This window comes from Ascaphus truei, chromosome 15, assembly GCF_040206685.1.
Source record: "Ascaphus truei isolate aAscTru1 chromosome 15, aAscTru1.hap1, whole genome shotgun sequence".
In the NCBI taxonomy this organism is placed as follows: domain Eukaryota; kingdom Metazoa; phylum Chordata; class Amphibia; order Anura; family Ascaphidae; genus Ascaphus; species Ascaphus truei.
In genome coordinates this window covers 8,750,307-8,766,563 of record NC_134497.1, presented here as the reverse complement: position 1 = coordinate 8,766,563, position 16,257 = coordinate 8,750,307, and the positions used below count along the sequence as shown (strand labels likewise).

The 16,257-nt window shown below is 48.9% G+C and overlaps 1 protein-coding gene across 7 annotated transcripts in view; it reads right to left on the bottom strand.

Moving 5' to 3' along the window:
• The window catches only part of COL20A1 (collagen type XX alpha 1 chain), a 54,488-nt gene that overhangs the window by 17,403 nt on the left and 20,828 nt on the right, over positions 1–16,257 (bottom strand). For all 7 annotated transcript variants that reach the window (XM_075571491.1, XM_075571492.1, XM_075571489.1 and 4 more), the window contains 9 exons: positions 15,999–16,131; positions 14,858–14,997; positions 14,263–14,395; positions 13,755–13,814; positions 11,111–11,158; positions 7,846–7,984; positions 6,259–6,401; positions 5,889–5,998; positions 4,767–4,925 (listed from right to left, as the gene is read on the bottom strand). In XM_075571491.1, coding sequence (XP_075427606.1) covers positions 4,767–4,925; positions 5,889–5,998; positions 6,259–6,401; positions 7,846–7,984; positions 11,111–11,158; positions 13,755–13,814; positions 14,263–14,395; positions 14,858–14,997; positions 15,999–16,131 — 1,065 coding nt within the window. The remainder of the gene's footprint in view (positions 1–4,766; positions 4,926–5,888; positions 5,999–6,258; positions 6,402–7,845; positions 7,985–11,110; positions 11,159–13,754; positions 13,815–14,262; positions 14,396–14,857; positions 14,998–15,998; positions 16,132–16,257) is intronic.

Sequence of the window (16,257 nt, the reverse complement as noted above, 5' to 3'; positions counted from 1 at the left end):
GTTGATAAACAATCCAGAATATTTGGAAAAAAAATGGCTCCCTTTATTTTAAGTATTGAGATCCAATACAGAGTGCATGGAGAACGGTGCCCAGAGTCTCCGTGGGTTAGACACACTAATAAATCTCCTTAATGAGGCACAGTATGCCATATATGCTGAATAAAACAATAGCAGCAGAGTAACTCACTGCAGAGTCCTGTTGAATCCTGGGATGCGCGTCCGCTGTGGGAAAGTAGCAGGGACAAGGATAGGAAAGAACGGAGCACTATCCAGTGAGATACACGGGGGAGCCCTCTGAATCCTTATTTTATTGGATAGTGCTCCGTTTTTTTCTATCCTTGTCCCGGGACACTGACCCTATTCACAGACACAGATACTCCTACTGTTCCTTGTCTGCTCTCATGGAAAGTAAGACATGCTACAGATGTGTGCCATAAGACATGCTACAGGCGTGTGCCGTAAGACATGCTACAGGTGTGTGCAGTAAGACATGCTACAGGTGTGTGCAGTAAGACATGTTACAGGTGTGTGCAGTAAGACATGCTACAGGCGTGTGCCATAAGACACGCTACAGATGTGTGCAGTAAGACATGCTACAGGCGTGTGCCGTAGGACATGCTGCAGATGTGTGCAGTAAGACATGTTACAGGTGTGTGCAGTAAGACATGCTACAGGTGTGTGCAGTAAGACATGTTACAGGTGTGTGCAGTAAGACATGCTACAGGCGTGTGCCATAAGACACGCTACAGATGTGTGCAGTAAGACATGCTACAGGCGTGTGCCGTAGGACATGCTACAGATGTGTGCAGTAAGACATGCTACAGGCGTGTGCCATAAGACATGCTACAGATGTGTGCAGTAAGACATGCTACAGATGTGTGCAGTAAGACATGCTACAGGCATGTGCAGTAAGACATGCTACAGGCATGTGCAGTAAGACATGCTACAGGCGTGTTCCGTAAGACATGCTACAGGTGTGTGCAGTAAGACATGCTACAGGTGTGTGCAGTAAGACATGCTACAGGTGTGTGCAGTAAGACATGCTACAGGTGTGTGCAGTAAGACATGCTACAGGTGTGTGCCGTAGGACATGCTACAGATGTGTGCAGTAAGACATGCTACAGGCGTGTGCCATAAGACATGCTACAGATGTGTTCAGTAAGACATGCTACAGATGTGTGCAGTAAGACATGCTACAGGCATGTGCAGTAAGACATGCTACAGGCATGTGCAGTAAGACATGCTACAGGCATGTGCAGTAAGACATGCTGCAGGCGTGTTCCGTAAGACATGCTACAGGTGTGTGCAGTAAGACATGCTACAGGTGTGTGCAGTAAGACATGCTACAGGTGTGTGCAGTAAGACATGCTACAGGTGTGTGCAGTAAGACATGCTACAGGTGTGTGCAGTAAGACATGCTACAGGCGTGTGCAGTAAGACATGCTACAGGCGTGTGCCGTAAGACATGCTACAGGTGTGTGCAGTAAGACATGCTACAGATGTGTGCATTAAGACATGCTACAGGCGTGTGCCGTAAGATATGCTACAGGCAAGTGCCGTAAGATATGCTACAGGCATGTGCAGTAAGGAATGCTACAGGTGACTAGAGTAAGGCATGCTACAGGCGTGTGCAGTAAGGCATGTTACATATGTGTGCAGTAAGGCATGTTAGTGGTACGTGCAGTAAGGCACGTTACAGGTGTGTGCAGTAAGGCACATTACAGGCGTGTGCAGTAAGGCATGTTACAGGCGTGTGCAGTAAGGCATGTTACAGGCGTGTGCAGTAAGGCATGTTACAGGTGTGTGCAGTAAGGCATGTTACAGGCGTGTGCAGTAAGGCATGTTACAGGTTTGCTGCAAACTTTCCAAAAACATTACTAGCAGCATTCTGGATTTGTAAAGCAAAAAAGTAGTACCCTCGTACCACCAAACGTTACCACCGAGTCCAGAATACTATCTAAATGATGAGGAGTGGGTTCTGTGGGTTTACAACGTTTGCCATTGTTCTGATAAAGACTTCAGCAGCCGAAACGTTGGCTTCTATTGTAGCAATAAAACCAATGATTGATGAGAAATCCGTAGTATTTAGCTATGGATCTCTATGGGGAAGAAGCATCCCGCCCCAGGAGAACGGATCTCTATGGGGAAGAAGCATCCCGCCCCAGCAGAACGGATCTCTATGGGGAAGAAGCATCCCGCCCCAGCAGAACGGATCTCTATGGGGAAGAAGCATCCCGCCCCAGGAGAATGGATCTCTATGGGGAAGAAGAATCCCGCCCCAGCAGAGCGGATGTCTATGGGGAAGAAGCATCCGGCCCCAGCAGAACGGATGTCTATGGGGAAGAAGCATCCCGCCCCAGGAGAACGGATCTCTATGGCGAAGAAGCATCCCGGCCCAGGAGAACGGATCTCTATGGGGAAGAAGAATCCCGCCCCAGCAGAACGGATCTCTATGGGGAAGAAGAATCCCGCCCCAGGAGAACGGATCTCCATGGGGAAGAAGAATCCCGCCCCAGGAGAACGGATCTCCATGGGGAAGAAGCATCCCGCCCCAGGAGAACGGATCTCTATGGGGAAGAAGCATCCCGCCCCAGGAGAACGGATCTCTATAGGGAAGAAGAATCCCGCCCCAGCAGAACGGACGCACGCGTATTTATATCTACAAAGCAACGAAGCAGCAAGTGTAATCTCATCCTATGTGATATCCGCAGGACATTACCCAGCAACAAAGGAAGCTAAAACTCCACCAATATTTGGTCAAGTAACACAACGTAGGAGATGCAGCAGTAAGCCAAGCTATTTAACAACAGAGTGTCCCCGGGGAAGAGAGTCTCCTCGAGGCAGGGAGAGTCTCCTCGATGCATGGACAGTCTCCTCGAGGCAGGGATAGTCTCCTCGAGGCATGGACAGTCTCCTCGAGGCAGGGAGAGTCTCCTCGAGGCAGGGAGAGTCTCCTCGAGGCATGGACAGTCTCCTCGAGGCATGGACAGTTTCCTCGAGGCATGGAGTCTCCTCGAGGCAGGGAGAGTGTCCCCGAGGCAGGGAGAGTGTCCCCCGAAGCAGAGAGGGTGTCCCCCGAGGCAGAGAGGGTGTCCCCCGAGGCAGAGAGGATGTCCCCCGAGGCAGAGAGGGTGTCCCCTGAGGCAGAGAGGGTGTCCCAAGACAGAGTGTGTTTCCCCGAGGCAGGGAGAGTGTCCCCGAGGCAGGGAGAGTGTCTCCGAGGCAGAGAGAGTGTCTCCGAGGCAGAGAGAGTGTCTCCGAGGCAGAGAGTGTCTCCGAGGCAGAGAGAGTGTCTCCGAGGCAGAGAGAGTGTCTCCGAGGCAGAGAGTGTCTCCGAGGCAGAGAGTGTCTCCGAGGCAGAGAGAGTGTCCCCGAGGCAGAGAGAGTGTCCCCAAGGCAGAGAGAGTGTCTCCGAGGCAGAGAGAGTGTCCCCGAGGCAGAGAGAGTGTCCCCGAGGCAGAGAGTGTCCCCGAGGCAGGGAGAGTGTCCCCGAGGCAGGGAGAGTGTCCCCGAGGCAGAGAGAGTGTCCCCGAGGCAGAGAGAGTGTCCCCGAGGCAGAGAGAGTGTCCCCGAGGCAGAGAGAGTGTCCCCGAGGCAGAGAGAGTGTCCCCGAGGCAGAGAGAGTGTCCCCGAGGCAGAGAGAGTGTCCCCGAGGCAGAGAGAGTGTCCCCGAGGCAGAGAGAGTGTCCCCGAGGCAGAGAGAGTGTCCCCGAGGCAGAGAGAGTGTCCCCGAGGCAGAGAGAGTGTCCCCGAGGCAGAGAGTGTCCCCGAGGCAGAGAGAGTGTCCCCGAGGCAGAGAGAGTGTCCCCGAGGCAGAAAGAGTGTCCCCGAGGCAGGGAGAGTGTCCCCGAGGCAGGGAGAGTGTCCCCGAGGCAGGGAGAGTGTCCCCGAGGCAGAGAGTGTCCCCGAGGCAGAGAGAGTGTCCCCGAGGCAGAGAGAGTGTCCCCGAGGCAGAGAGAGTGTCCCTGAGGCAGAGCCTAGAGTTAATATTGAAATGCATACATAGATTGAGTGAGGCGCTCTCTTTTTGTCACCGGCAGCGGCTTTCTCCTGCACACGGGGCTCCTCTGACCCACGCCAGCTATAAATAGAGAGATGCTATCACTTCTCTTTAAATGTCCTCTAGAGAGCCGGCTCTTTCTTCTCTGCTCGAGGAGACAGAGTGAGAATTTGTTCCAAATGAGGCCCATTGATCATGGGAAATTTAAAATGTCTCGAGTTAAATAAAGCTGGAAATGAGGCACTCTGTCTCCTGTCTAACACACACAGAAAGGCTGCAGTGACACCGGGGTGACATTGTATTATGGGGATGGAGGGATGACACATTCTTGGACGGTAAATAAAATAAATGGAGCCCCTTCTGTGTCCGAGGGTTGCAAGACTTTAGTAAGGACCGTGTGCTGCTAGTGACTGCAAAACAGGTGTCAGCAACGCAACGGTTAAAGAGACTGCCACCAACTCCTTAACCACACCAGTGCTCTGGGAGGGTGACCAAAGAGATATGCAAGCGCAAACGCAAGGCGTCAACCTTTTGCACGCGCATGTCCCATCATTTGTGCATCCCAGGGGATCCTTGAAAGCATTGAACAGCAAAGGCACTCAGGTGGTTACATCCTAATTAGTTCCAACCATTAATGCTAGGTGACTACAGCATGTCACCTATTGCTTTAGCTCGGAGCCTGCGCCTCTTTTTTAAGATTTCTTTTGACATACAGAGGAGGTGAGGATGAGGAAGATGAAGCAGAAGTGGCTCTGGGTGTACTCACTGCTGATGAGCCGCTCCGTGGGCCTCTGGTTCTGGTCAGCTTCCCCAGCATTTCAAACCCACGATTGGTCACTCCTCCCATGCCTTTTATGGTCCTCTCAGCTACTCTCTGACAGTCCACATACAGCCGGACGCTCTCTCCACTGACGGACACTTGCACCTGGAGGGGAGATGGGCAAGGTCAGAGAAGGTCAAACTCATTTATCACTCGTAGGACATCAGCCCCACTCATAACATGCAGGGAGCTCCCTATATCCCATTACAACATTACCCTTCAGAACACCCCAAATATCACTTACTGGTGACACCGGCAGCTAAATAATCCTAAAATAGAACCTTAATGTGTGAAAACGTATTGCAGCAAGCTTCAAAATTGTGCTAGAACCATTATACAGCCTGAGTCTTTAGGGGTCTGTGTCAAAAGGCAAAGGATTGTGGGACTAGTCCTTGTAGTGAGATGACCGTGCAATACACAGGACTCTGTCGCCTACTATCTGTATACGCCATGCCTTACTGAGGAGTCACCTGCTGCTTTATCTTGGGAATCGGCATGTCAATAGGACTCAAAATGTGTCATTGTAACCTACAGAGCCCCCGTAAATAAATGATACATGAGCGCTCTGTCAAAGTATCCGTTCCTGGGCTTTATGCTGCATAGTATCCAGTGTTTGGAAGGACACTGTGACGTTGAGGTGGTGTTGAGGTGATGTTGAGTGGTGTTAAGGAGACGTTGAGGTGATGTTGAGGTGGTGTTGAGTGGTGTTGAGGTGGTGTTGAGGTGGTGTTGAGTGGTGTTGAGGTGGTGTTGAGGTGATGTTGAGGTGATGTTGAGTGGTGTTAAGGAGACGTTGAGGTGGTGTTGAGTGGTGTTGAGGTGGTGTTGAGGTGGTGTTGAGGTGGTGTTGAGGTGGTGTTGAGGTGGTGTTGAGGGGTGTTGAGGTGATGTTGAGTGGTGTTAAGGAGACGTTGAGGTGATGTTGAGGTGGTGTTGAGGTGGTGTTGAGGTGATGTTGAGTGGTGTTAAGGAGACGTTGAGGTGGTGTTGAGGTGGTGTTGAGGTGGTGTTGAGGTGATGTTGAGGGGTGTTGAGGTGATGTTGAAGTGGTAACGTTCCAGTGAGAACCTTGTGAAAACTCCCATAGAATATCTTCTTTACTTCCTGCTGATCAAAGCTGACCTCCTGTAAACTGCCCTCGTGGTCATGGTTGAAATAGGTCAAGGATTTTTTAGTTGCTGCCAAAGAGAGATAAAACAAATTGTGATCAGAATTTTGTTTGTCATGAAAGATAATAAACAAGTTAAAAGCAGGGGTCCCAGTACCAATCCCTGAGGTACGCCACTCACAACTTTTGCCCAACCTGAAAAAGGTGTTGTGTCCTTATGACTGCAATCCCCACAATGCACCATGGTAGAATGAGATATCCTCCAGGCAATGACCCTGAGGTCACCCTGACCTATCTTAGCTCTGAACACCTCTACACTTGAAATCTTACGGTCCAGAATCATCCCCAACAGTGGCTGGAAATCCTCATCCACCAGCTGCCAGACGGCAAAGGGCTCCCGGGCAGAGTGTGCGGGCAGGCGGAGGAGGAAGCTGAGCGTGTGCTGGGCGGGGATCCCATTAGGATGGACTTCCCTGGGAGAGACAAACAGGGAGAGGGGGAAACCTGCCTTAGTGCACCGAGAACAACACAATAACCAGCAGGCATCTGGATACCAAGCCGCCAATGGAAATGCAGCATTATTTGTTACATAAGTTGAAAAAAAGATGCGTGTCCACCAAGTTCAGCCTTGGAGAAATTCGAATTGGGATGATACCCGTACTATATTCACAGATATAGTTTTATGTATAGAACAATGACAAGAACTAAATTATATCCACTTGTGCTTTGGAGCAAAGGGGCGTGAAGTCCCTCAATAAAATGTATGCAGATGTTTCACACCTGGAGTCATGGTGGGTCTTCCATGCTGGCCTGACTTGTGTTGGATGTGCTTGCAGTGGGGATGAGGTATAGTACAGCGTGGTAGTGATAACGCATGGGGATAATGGGATACTTTAAGGTTTTGCATAGTGTTAGATAATTTCTCAAAGGTAACTCCCTCCTGAGGTGCCCCAAGACTTAAATATAGGTAATGGGTCAGCATGCAGAACAGGTCAGATGTCCCTGAAGGGAACAGAGCGTCTCGGGCTTTGGATACTCAAGCTGCGGGTTTAGCAGCTTTGCTGCTATAAAGGAGATTAATATTATCTGCGCTGTATGGGATAAAAAGGACAGATTAAGGACTCAGAGGCTGTGTGTGACATGAAAGGAGCAGCCCCTCTCTCCCCTCCCTAAGACTCCCTCACATCCCACGCTTCCAATTAACTTCCTATCCAGGAGAAAAAGGTCTCGGCCAGGCAGAGAAAATGAGACTTTCTCCTATTTCGAAGCAGATGAAAAGTGAAATGCAGCAAGCTGGAAATGGAGAGAGAGAGAGAGACACAGACAGACAGGGAGAGAGACACAGACAGAGAGAGAGAAAAAACAGAGCGAAAGACAGAGAGAGAGCAAAAGACAGAGACAAAGATAGCGAGAGAAAGAGAGAGAGAGAGAAAAAGAGCGCGAAAGAGAGTGAGCGAGAGAGACAGAGAGACAGGCAGAGAAAGAGAGAGACAGAAAGACAGAGAGAGAGAAAAGAGGAGGAGGGAGGGGGACCTAGAGAGAGAGTAATGAGGGGTTCTGTGTGGAAGAAATAGAGACAGGCAGAATGAGACACAGATACAGTGAGAAAGGGTGAAGAGAGGGGGCGCTGTGGAGAAATATAATAAAAGATAGACAAGAATGGGATCGAAATGAAAGAGGAATCAGAGGTTTAAGAGATAAATACGGGGAAAAAAGAGATTATAATTAAATAAAAGAGAAGAATTGAACAAATATGTACACACAGCAGTTGTATTAAATATCAGAGATTATATATATATATATATATATATATATATATATATATATATATATATATATATCCCTCCCTCTATGAAAAGCAGCCAAGAGCAGTAAGCATTGGGTGTGGTCCCCTGGCCCACTCGCTGAGCATCCTACCTGGTCCAGATGGTCAGTTGAGCATCTTCAGAGATTGTATAAATACGGGAGCCTCCCAGGACAAAGGCATCGATGGACACTCCACTAATGGAAGCGTACTGTCTCCCAACCAGGCCAAAAGCTGTCATCATGTCAAAGCCTAGCAGGTGGGGGGAGAAAGTACATTCAGGTTGGTCACAGGGGAAGGGTTATGTGATGGTAGCCCAACTCCTGCACTGCACTATGGCTACCAGTGGTCAACAGTAAAGGAGATTATAACAATGATTTTTCCTTTCAAATTCTGCACCGACAAAGAAACGCACTGCTCTGCACACACACACAGATCTCTGTGTACAGAAACGCGCTGCTCTGCACACACACACAGATCTCTGTGTACAGAAACGCGCTGCTCTGCACACACATACTGATCTCTGTGTACAGAAACGCGCTGCTCTGCACACACACACTGATCTCTGTGTACAGAAACGCACTGCTCTGCACACACACATACTGATCTCTGTGTACAGAAACGCACTGCTCTGCACACACACATACTGATCTCTGTGTACAGAAACGCACTGCTCTGCACACACACATACTGATCTCTGTGTACAGAAACGCACTGCTCTGCACACACACACAGATCTGTGTACAGAAACGCGCTGCTCTGCACACACACACAGATCTGTGTACAGAAACGCGCTGCTCTGCACACACACACAGATCTCTGTGTACAGAAACGCACTGCTCTGCACACACACACAGATCTGTGTACAGAAACGCGCTGCTCTGCACACACACACAGATCTCTGTGTACAGAAACGCGCTGCTCTGCACACACACATACTGATCTCCGTGTACAGAAACGCGCTGCTCTGCACACACACACAGATCTCTGTGTACAGAAACGCGCTGCTCTGCACACACACACAGATCTCTGTGTACAGAAACGCGCTGCTCTGCACACACACACAGATCTCTGTGTACAGAAACGCGCTGCTCTGCACACACACACAGATCTCTGTGTACAGAAACGCGCTGCTCTGCACACACACATACTGATCTCCGTGTACAGAAACGCGCTGCTCTGCACACACACACAGATCTCTGTGTACAGAAACGCGCTGCTCTGCACACACACACAGATCTCTGTGTACAGAAACGCGCTGCTCTGCACACACACACAGATCTCTGTGTACAGAAACGCGCTGCTCTGCACACACACACAGATCTCTGTGTACAGAAACGCACTGCTCTGCACACACACACAGATCTCTGTGTACAGAAACGCACTGCTCTGCACACACACACACACACAGATCTCTGTGTACAGAAACGCGCTGCTCTGCACACACACACAGATCTCTGTGTACAGAAACGCGCTGCTCTGCACACACACACAGATCTCTGTGTACAGAAACGCACTGCTCTGCACACACACACACACACAGATCTCTGTGTACAGAAACGCGCTGCTCTGCACACACATACTGATCTCTGTGTACAGAAACGCGCTGCTCTGCACACACACACAGATCTCTGTGTACAGAAACGCACTGCTCTGCACACACACACACACACAGATCTCTGTGTACAGAAACGCGCTGCTCTGCACACACATACTGATCTCTGTGTACAGAAACGCGCTGCTCTGCACACACACACAGATTTCTGTGTACAGAAACACACTGCTCTGCACACACACATACATAATCCTGCACACTCCTCAATGTTCTGTGTACTTATACAGAGATGCACTGACCTGCAAATTCACACAGAGGGGCAGTGATCTGTACAGACATGTGATGAGCTACTGTATATACAGAGATGCAGTGCTCTGTAGGATAGACACAGTGCTCTGCATGAACATATAGCGATGCAGTGCTCTGCAGAAGAGACTGCTCTGCAGGAACATATAGCGATGCAGTGCTCTGCAGGGGGGACACAGTGCTCTGCAGGAACAAATTGCGATGCAGTGCTCTGCAGGAGAGGCACAATGCCCTGCAGGAACAAATAGCAATGCACTGCGCTGCAGGAGAGACATACAGAGCTCCACTGTCACTTAAAGAGATGCAGTGCTCTGCAGCAACGTATAGAAATGCAGTGCTCTGCAGCAACATGGAGAAATGCAGTGCTCTGCAAGCATGTGAAGGGATGGGGTGCTCTGAACACAGATGTCTTGCTCTGTACACTCACAGATGAGATGCTCTGCACATGCACACACCGCACAATCTCATGTTCATTCCTATCAGTACGTCCCTGCTCTTATTTAACGAACAAAGCTTCCTTCAAAGTCAAACGAGGAGAGGGCCTTAATTACTCCCCAGTGCAAGATGCACAGAGCCATCGGACCAAAGCATCATGGGAATTCTTTGATGTTGAAAGGAAACCTATTCAATGACAAATTCAAACAAATGAGAAAGTTGCTTTATTATCCTCCTCACATCTGATCCCACTTAAGAGGCTCAAACATCCTTCTGTTATATCGAAGCAGCCTTTAAACAAACCTTTCAAGGCCCCCCGAAGCCTCTCACACTGCAGTCGGGGGTCACTGCATGTTTTGGGGTGATCGCTGCCCACAGATTTTATAACGGGTGCTATTAACTACAACGAATGCGCACGTTTTGGCGTTCCTCCGAGATTAACCCTTTCACCGGCGACCGGTGTGATGACAGGAGGTGATACTCGGCACTGCTATTTCTTTATTAGCAAACTTACAACTTCACCTCATTTCTAAAGAAAACAGATTTGCGTTAAAAAAAAAACAAAAAAAAGACACGTCTAGCCGTTCTTTTCTCATTAATAAGACATAAACCTTCTTAGAACAAAGGAACGGAGAGATGTGTCTCTCCGTGTATAACGAGAATAGTCTTTATTTAATGTCACCTGGTCGAGATGTGGCTCAAACGTTTAAACAGCTTTACAAAACTGCCAATCTTTTTAAAAAATAAACAACTTTCCGAAATGTTGGTTTTTCACGCTAAAATGACCAGAGGCGAATATCTCGCCCCAATGAAACGCCCATAAAATCTGCAGATTTGATGATGGCTTTTGTCACATGGTGTGGTTTTCGCTGCACATTTTGCCTCGTTTAATGACGATTGTACCACTCTCTGGGAGATTCCCAGACTGCAGAGAAAGTAATGATTAAAGGGATCTCTCTGGTGCTGGGACTTGGTTACAGCTCAGCTGCCATCGCTGGCTTCCTCCTGTCTGCGGGGGGTGTCATTCCCACACAATCCCCAAGAGATGGGAGGTCCTGGTCTCAGGCTCACGGATTCCTTACCCCGAACAGAGTCTGCTCCCTCGCTGGGCTCAATCAGAGGACAGCTTTCTGCAAAACACAAGGGAGCAATGTGGGGGAGCCAGCACAGGTCACTCTGAATATAATGTTCAGAAGGAAAATTATAGTGAGCTACAAAAGTGATCTGCATGTTACAGTATACATCACACTGCATGTGATATATCTCATTATAATCTGTGCACCATGTAACTCCCCCCAACTCCTCCTACTGACTCTCCCCAAGGTGCAAGCTGGGACAGAGACGCAGAATGTGATACATCCCATTATAATCTGTGCCCCATATAACTCCCCCCAACTCCTCCTACTGACTCTCCCCAAGGTGCAAGCTGGGGCAGAGACGCAGAATGTGATACATCTCATTATAATCTGTGCACCATGTAACTCCTCCCCAACTCCTCCTACTGACTCTCCCCAAGGTGCAAGCTGGGGCAGGGACGCAGAATGTGATACATCTCATTATAATCTGTGCACCATTTAACTCCTCCCCAACTCCTCCTACTGACTCTCCCCAAGGTGCAAGCTGGGGCAGAGACGCAGAATGTGATACATCTCATTATAATCTGTGCACCATGTAACTCCTCCCAACTCCTCCTACTGACTCTCCCCAAGGTGCAAGCTGGGGCAGAGACGCAGAATGTGATACATCTCATTATAATCTGTGCACCATGTAACTCCCCCCCAACTCCTCCTACTGACTCTCCCCAAGGTGCAAGCTGGGGCAGAGACGCAGAATGTGATACATCTCATTATAATCTGTGCACCATGTAACTCCCCCCCAACTCCTCCTACTGACTATCCCCAAGGTGCAAGCTGGGGCAGAGACGCAGAATATGATAAATCTCATTATAATCTGTGCCCCATGTAACTCCCCCCAACTCCTCATACTGACTCTCCCCAAGGTGCAAGCTGGGGCAGAGACGCAGAATGTGATACATCTCATTATAACATGTGCACCATGTAACTCCCCCCAACTCCTCCTACTGACTCTCCCCAAGGTGCACGCTGGGGCAGGGACGCAGAATGTGATACATCTCATTATAATCTGTGCCCCATGTAACTCCCCCCCAACTCCCCCTACTGACTCTCCCCAAGGTGCAAGCTGGGACAGAGACGCAGAATGTGATACATCTCATTATAATCTGTGCCCCATGTAACTCCCCCCAACTCCTCCTACTGACTCTCCCCAAGGTGCATGCTGGGGCAGAGACGCAGAATGTGATACATCTCATTATAATCTGTGCACCATGTAACTCCCCCCCAACTCCCCCTACTGACTCTCCCCAAGGTACAAGCTGGGGCAGAGACGCAGAATGTGATACATCCCATTATAATCTGTGCCCCATGTAACTCCTCCCCAACTCCTCCTACTGACTCTCCCCAAGGTGCAGGCTGGGGCAGAGATGCAGAATGTGATACATCTCATTATAATCTGTGCACCATGTAACTCCCCCCAACTCCTCCTACTGACTCTCCCCAAGGTGCATGCTGGGGCAGAGACGCAGAATGTGATACATCTCATTATAATCTGTGCACCATGTAGCTCCTCCCTAACTCCTACTGACTTTCCCCAAGGTGCATGCTGGGGCAGAGACGCAGAATGTGATACATCTCATTATAATCTGTGCACCATGTAACTCCCCCCTAACTCCCACTACTGACTCTCCCCAAGGTGCAAGCTAGGACAGAGACACAGAATGTGATACATCTCATTATAATCTGTGCACCATGTAACTCCTCCCTAACTCCTACTGACTTTCCCCAAGGTGCATGCTGGGGCAGAGACGCAGAATGTGATACATCTCATTATAATCTGTGCACCATGTAACTCCTCCCTAACGCCTACTGACTTTCCCCAAGGTGCAAGCTGGGGAGGAGACACAGAATGTGATATATCTCATTATAATCTGTGCACCATGTAACTCCCCCCAACTCCCCCTACTGACTCTCCCCAAGGTGCAAGCTGGGGCAGAGACGCAGCATGTGATACATCTCATTATAACCTGTGCACCATGTAACTTCCCCCAACTCCTCCTACTGACTCTCCCCAAGGTGCATGCTGGGGCAGAGACGCAGAATGTGATACATCTCATTATAATCTGTGCACCATGTAACTCCCCCCAACTCCTCCTACTACTGACTCTCCCGAAGGTGCAAGCTGGGACACAGAGACGCAGAATGTGATACATCTCATTATAATCTGTGCCCCATGTAACTCCCCCAACTCCTGCTACTGACTCTCCCGAAGGTGCATGCTGGGGCAGAGACACAGAATGTGATACATCTCATTATAATCTGTGCCCCATGTAACTCCCCCAACTCCTGCTACTGACTCTCCCCAAGGTGCAAGCTGGGGCAGAGACGCAGCATGTGATACATCTCATTATAATCTGTGCGCTATGTAACTCCCCCCAACTCCTCCTACTGACTCTCCCCAAGGTGCAAGCTGGGACAGACATGGCAAAACTAGAGAAAAATGTGCGATACATAGGTGCAGGGTGAAAATGCACCGGCTTTGCTCTAAAATTGGATTGATGCATAGAACCCTTAGCAGGCTTAGGTCATATACACACATGAGATAGGGGGCACCTTATACTGAGCTTATCACAGCTTCATATTACTGACTCACCCTCTGTCCTGCTTGGTATAAAGCCCCCACGTGCCGCGGGCACCTTCATATGGGGGGCATCTGTGCCGAAGAGAAGTAATACATAATCCGTGTTAACTGCCGAGGAGCCTGCAGCATAATGCTTCACTATTATCAGAATAATCTAAATATGTTATTATTACTGATACAAACATATACTGTACCTAAACAAAATAAATAATAATATTTATTTACTCTCATTCCTCCCTCATCTGTCACTTGCCTCTTCCTCTCCCTCTCTATTTCTCTTCCCTCTCCATGTTTTTCTGAACGCTTTTATTGCTCCATCCTTCTCTCTCTGAGTATTTTTGCCTATCTCTCCCCTCTCTTCCACCCCTCATTCCTGCCCTCTCCCCTCTCTGTGCCTCTCCTCTTCCTCTCTATGCACTATCTCCTCTCTCCTCCCCTCCCCCTGCCTCTCTCCTGCCTCTCCTCCCCCTCTCCATGCTTCCTCTCCCCTCTCTCCCTCGTCTGACCCATGCTTCCTCACCTGTGCTGTACCTCACCGAGGAGGCATCACTCTGAGCTCCATCCTCAAACCGTGCAGAGATAGACACCTGATACTCCGTGCTGGGAACCATCCCAAACATCAGAGCCATGTGCTCCCCCCCCGGGACCGAGAGCTGCCGGAGGAAACCAAAGGACAGGTGAGAGAAGAGTTCACCTGTCTGACCTCAGGGACACCTCCCCCTAACACTGAACAAGAGGACACTCTTCCAATGACCAGATTGCCGAAGGACTGATTCCTCACTGGGATGCTGTATTCCTATTTGTGCCTAAGTTAGTGGGACTTTTCTTTTTGTTCGACTTGTTAGAGAGTCACTCTTGGGATCCGATTTGTAATGAAGCAACTACAACCAGTGCAGGATGGTGAGGTTGGGACGTTCACAGGTACAACCCAAACCCGTGCAGAACGTGTGATGGAACCTTCTCTCTTATTCACAAATAAACTTTCAGAAAACAAGGTCAATATTGGATCAGGTCCTTAGAGGTCTGGATTTGTTTTTCAGGCTGAGTGGGGGTTGGGAATTATCAACGCTACTTTCTAAGGGACAACAGCCACTGGCCCTAAATAATAATGGTACCTGGCTGAGTTTTCCCCCACTGAGAGGAATCCACTTGATCAGATAAGAGGTGACATCAGCTGCTCCCAGGTCCCATGTGACACTGGCGCTGTCACCAGAGAGACTTGTCACTTTCAGACCGGTCGGGGAGGGGACCTTCACTGCAAAGCAGAGAAGGGATTTTTGGGTTACAAATACCCATTTCCACAATGAAGAGAATCAGATTGAAAGAGACCCTACAAACAGACAAAGTAGCATTTATACTGCACATGCATCCTCTAATTGCAAATAATCCTAATCTGCATCTGATATACAGACACACTCACATACGCACACACCACATAAGCATCACATAAGTACACATAAAAACACAAACACACACTCACATACAAATAAACACAACACATCACGTAACCACATAAGCAGACACATACAGTACATTAACAAAAACACACACCACATAAGCAGACATACAAACACACACAAATAAACACAAACACACTGCATAAGCACTCACACATTAACATCACATAAGTACACATAAAAACACAAACACACACCACATAAGCACACACAGTCACACACACAAATAAACACAACAACACATCACATAACCACACACAGACACATACAGTACATTAACACAAATAAACACCACATAAGCAGACACACAAACACACACAAATAAACACAAACACACTGCATAAGCAGACACACAAAATAAACACAAATACACACCACATAAGCACACACAAATAAACACAAACACTCACCACATTAGCACACACATACAAATACACACACACACCACATAAGCACACACACAAACCACATAAGCACACGCAAACAAACACATATGTCCGTGTCCTTGCTAGGTGACAAGTCTTGTTATCCGCTGTACCCAATGGACCTGCCATTAAGAAGTGACATTCTGCGACTCTGTAATTAACACTAACTGACGGGCGTGTTTGAAGCCTGAGAATTTCCCTGCGCGGAAACATAAGGCAGCAAAGACTCTCAAAGTTAAATAACTTCAGCATGAGCGAGGAGAATGGCATGATCTGCCAGCCAACAGCACTTCATCACTACAGGACCTCTAGGACTACAGTGCCACGACATGTTAATATCCCTCTCCAGGTGGCTCTTCCTTCAGGTCACTTACATGTTGTAATGTTCCCAGTCATAAGAGCGTCTGCCTTTGGTCCTCTGTGTATGGAGCTCACAGTGACTGAATACAGAGTCTGGGAGCTCAGTGGTTTCAGAGTCACAGATGACGTGTCCCCAGGGACTTCTGCCTGCAGGGGACAGACATAGTAGGTGCACATATCACAAGGTGAGGTAATATCATGGCACAAAAAAGGTGACAAGTATCCAACCAGCTGAAGACTGTCATGTCTAGAGCTATTCTGTCTGCAGGCCAT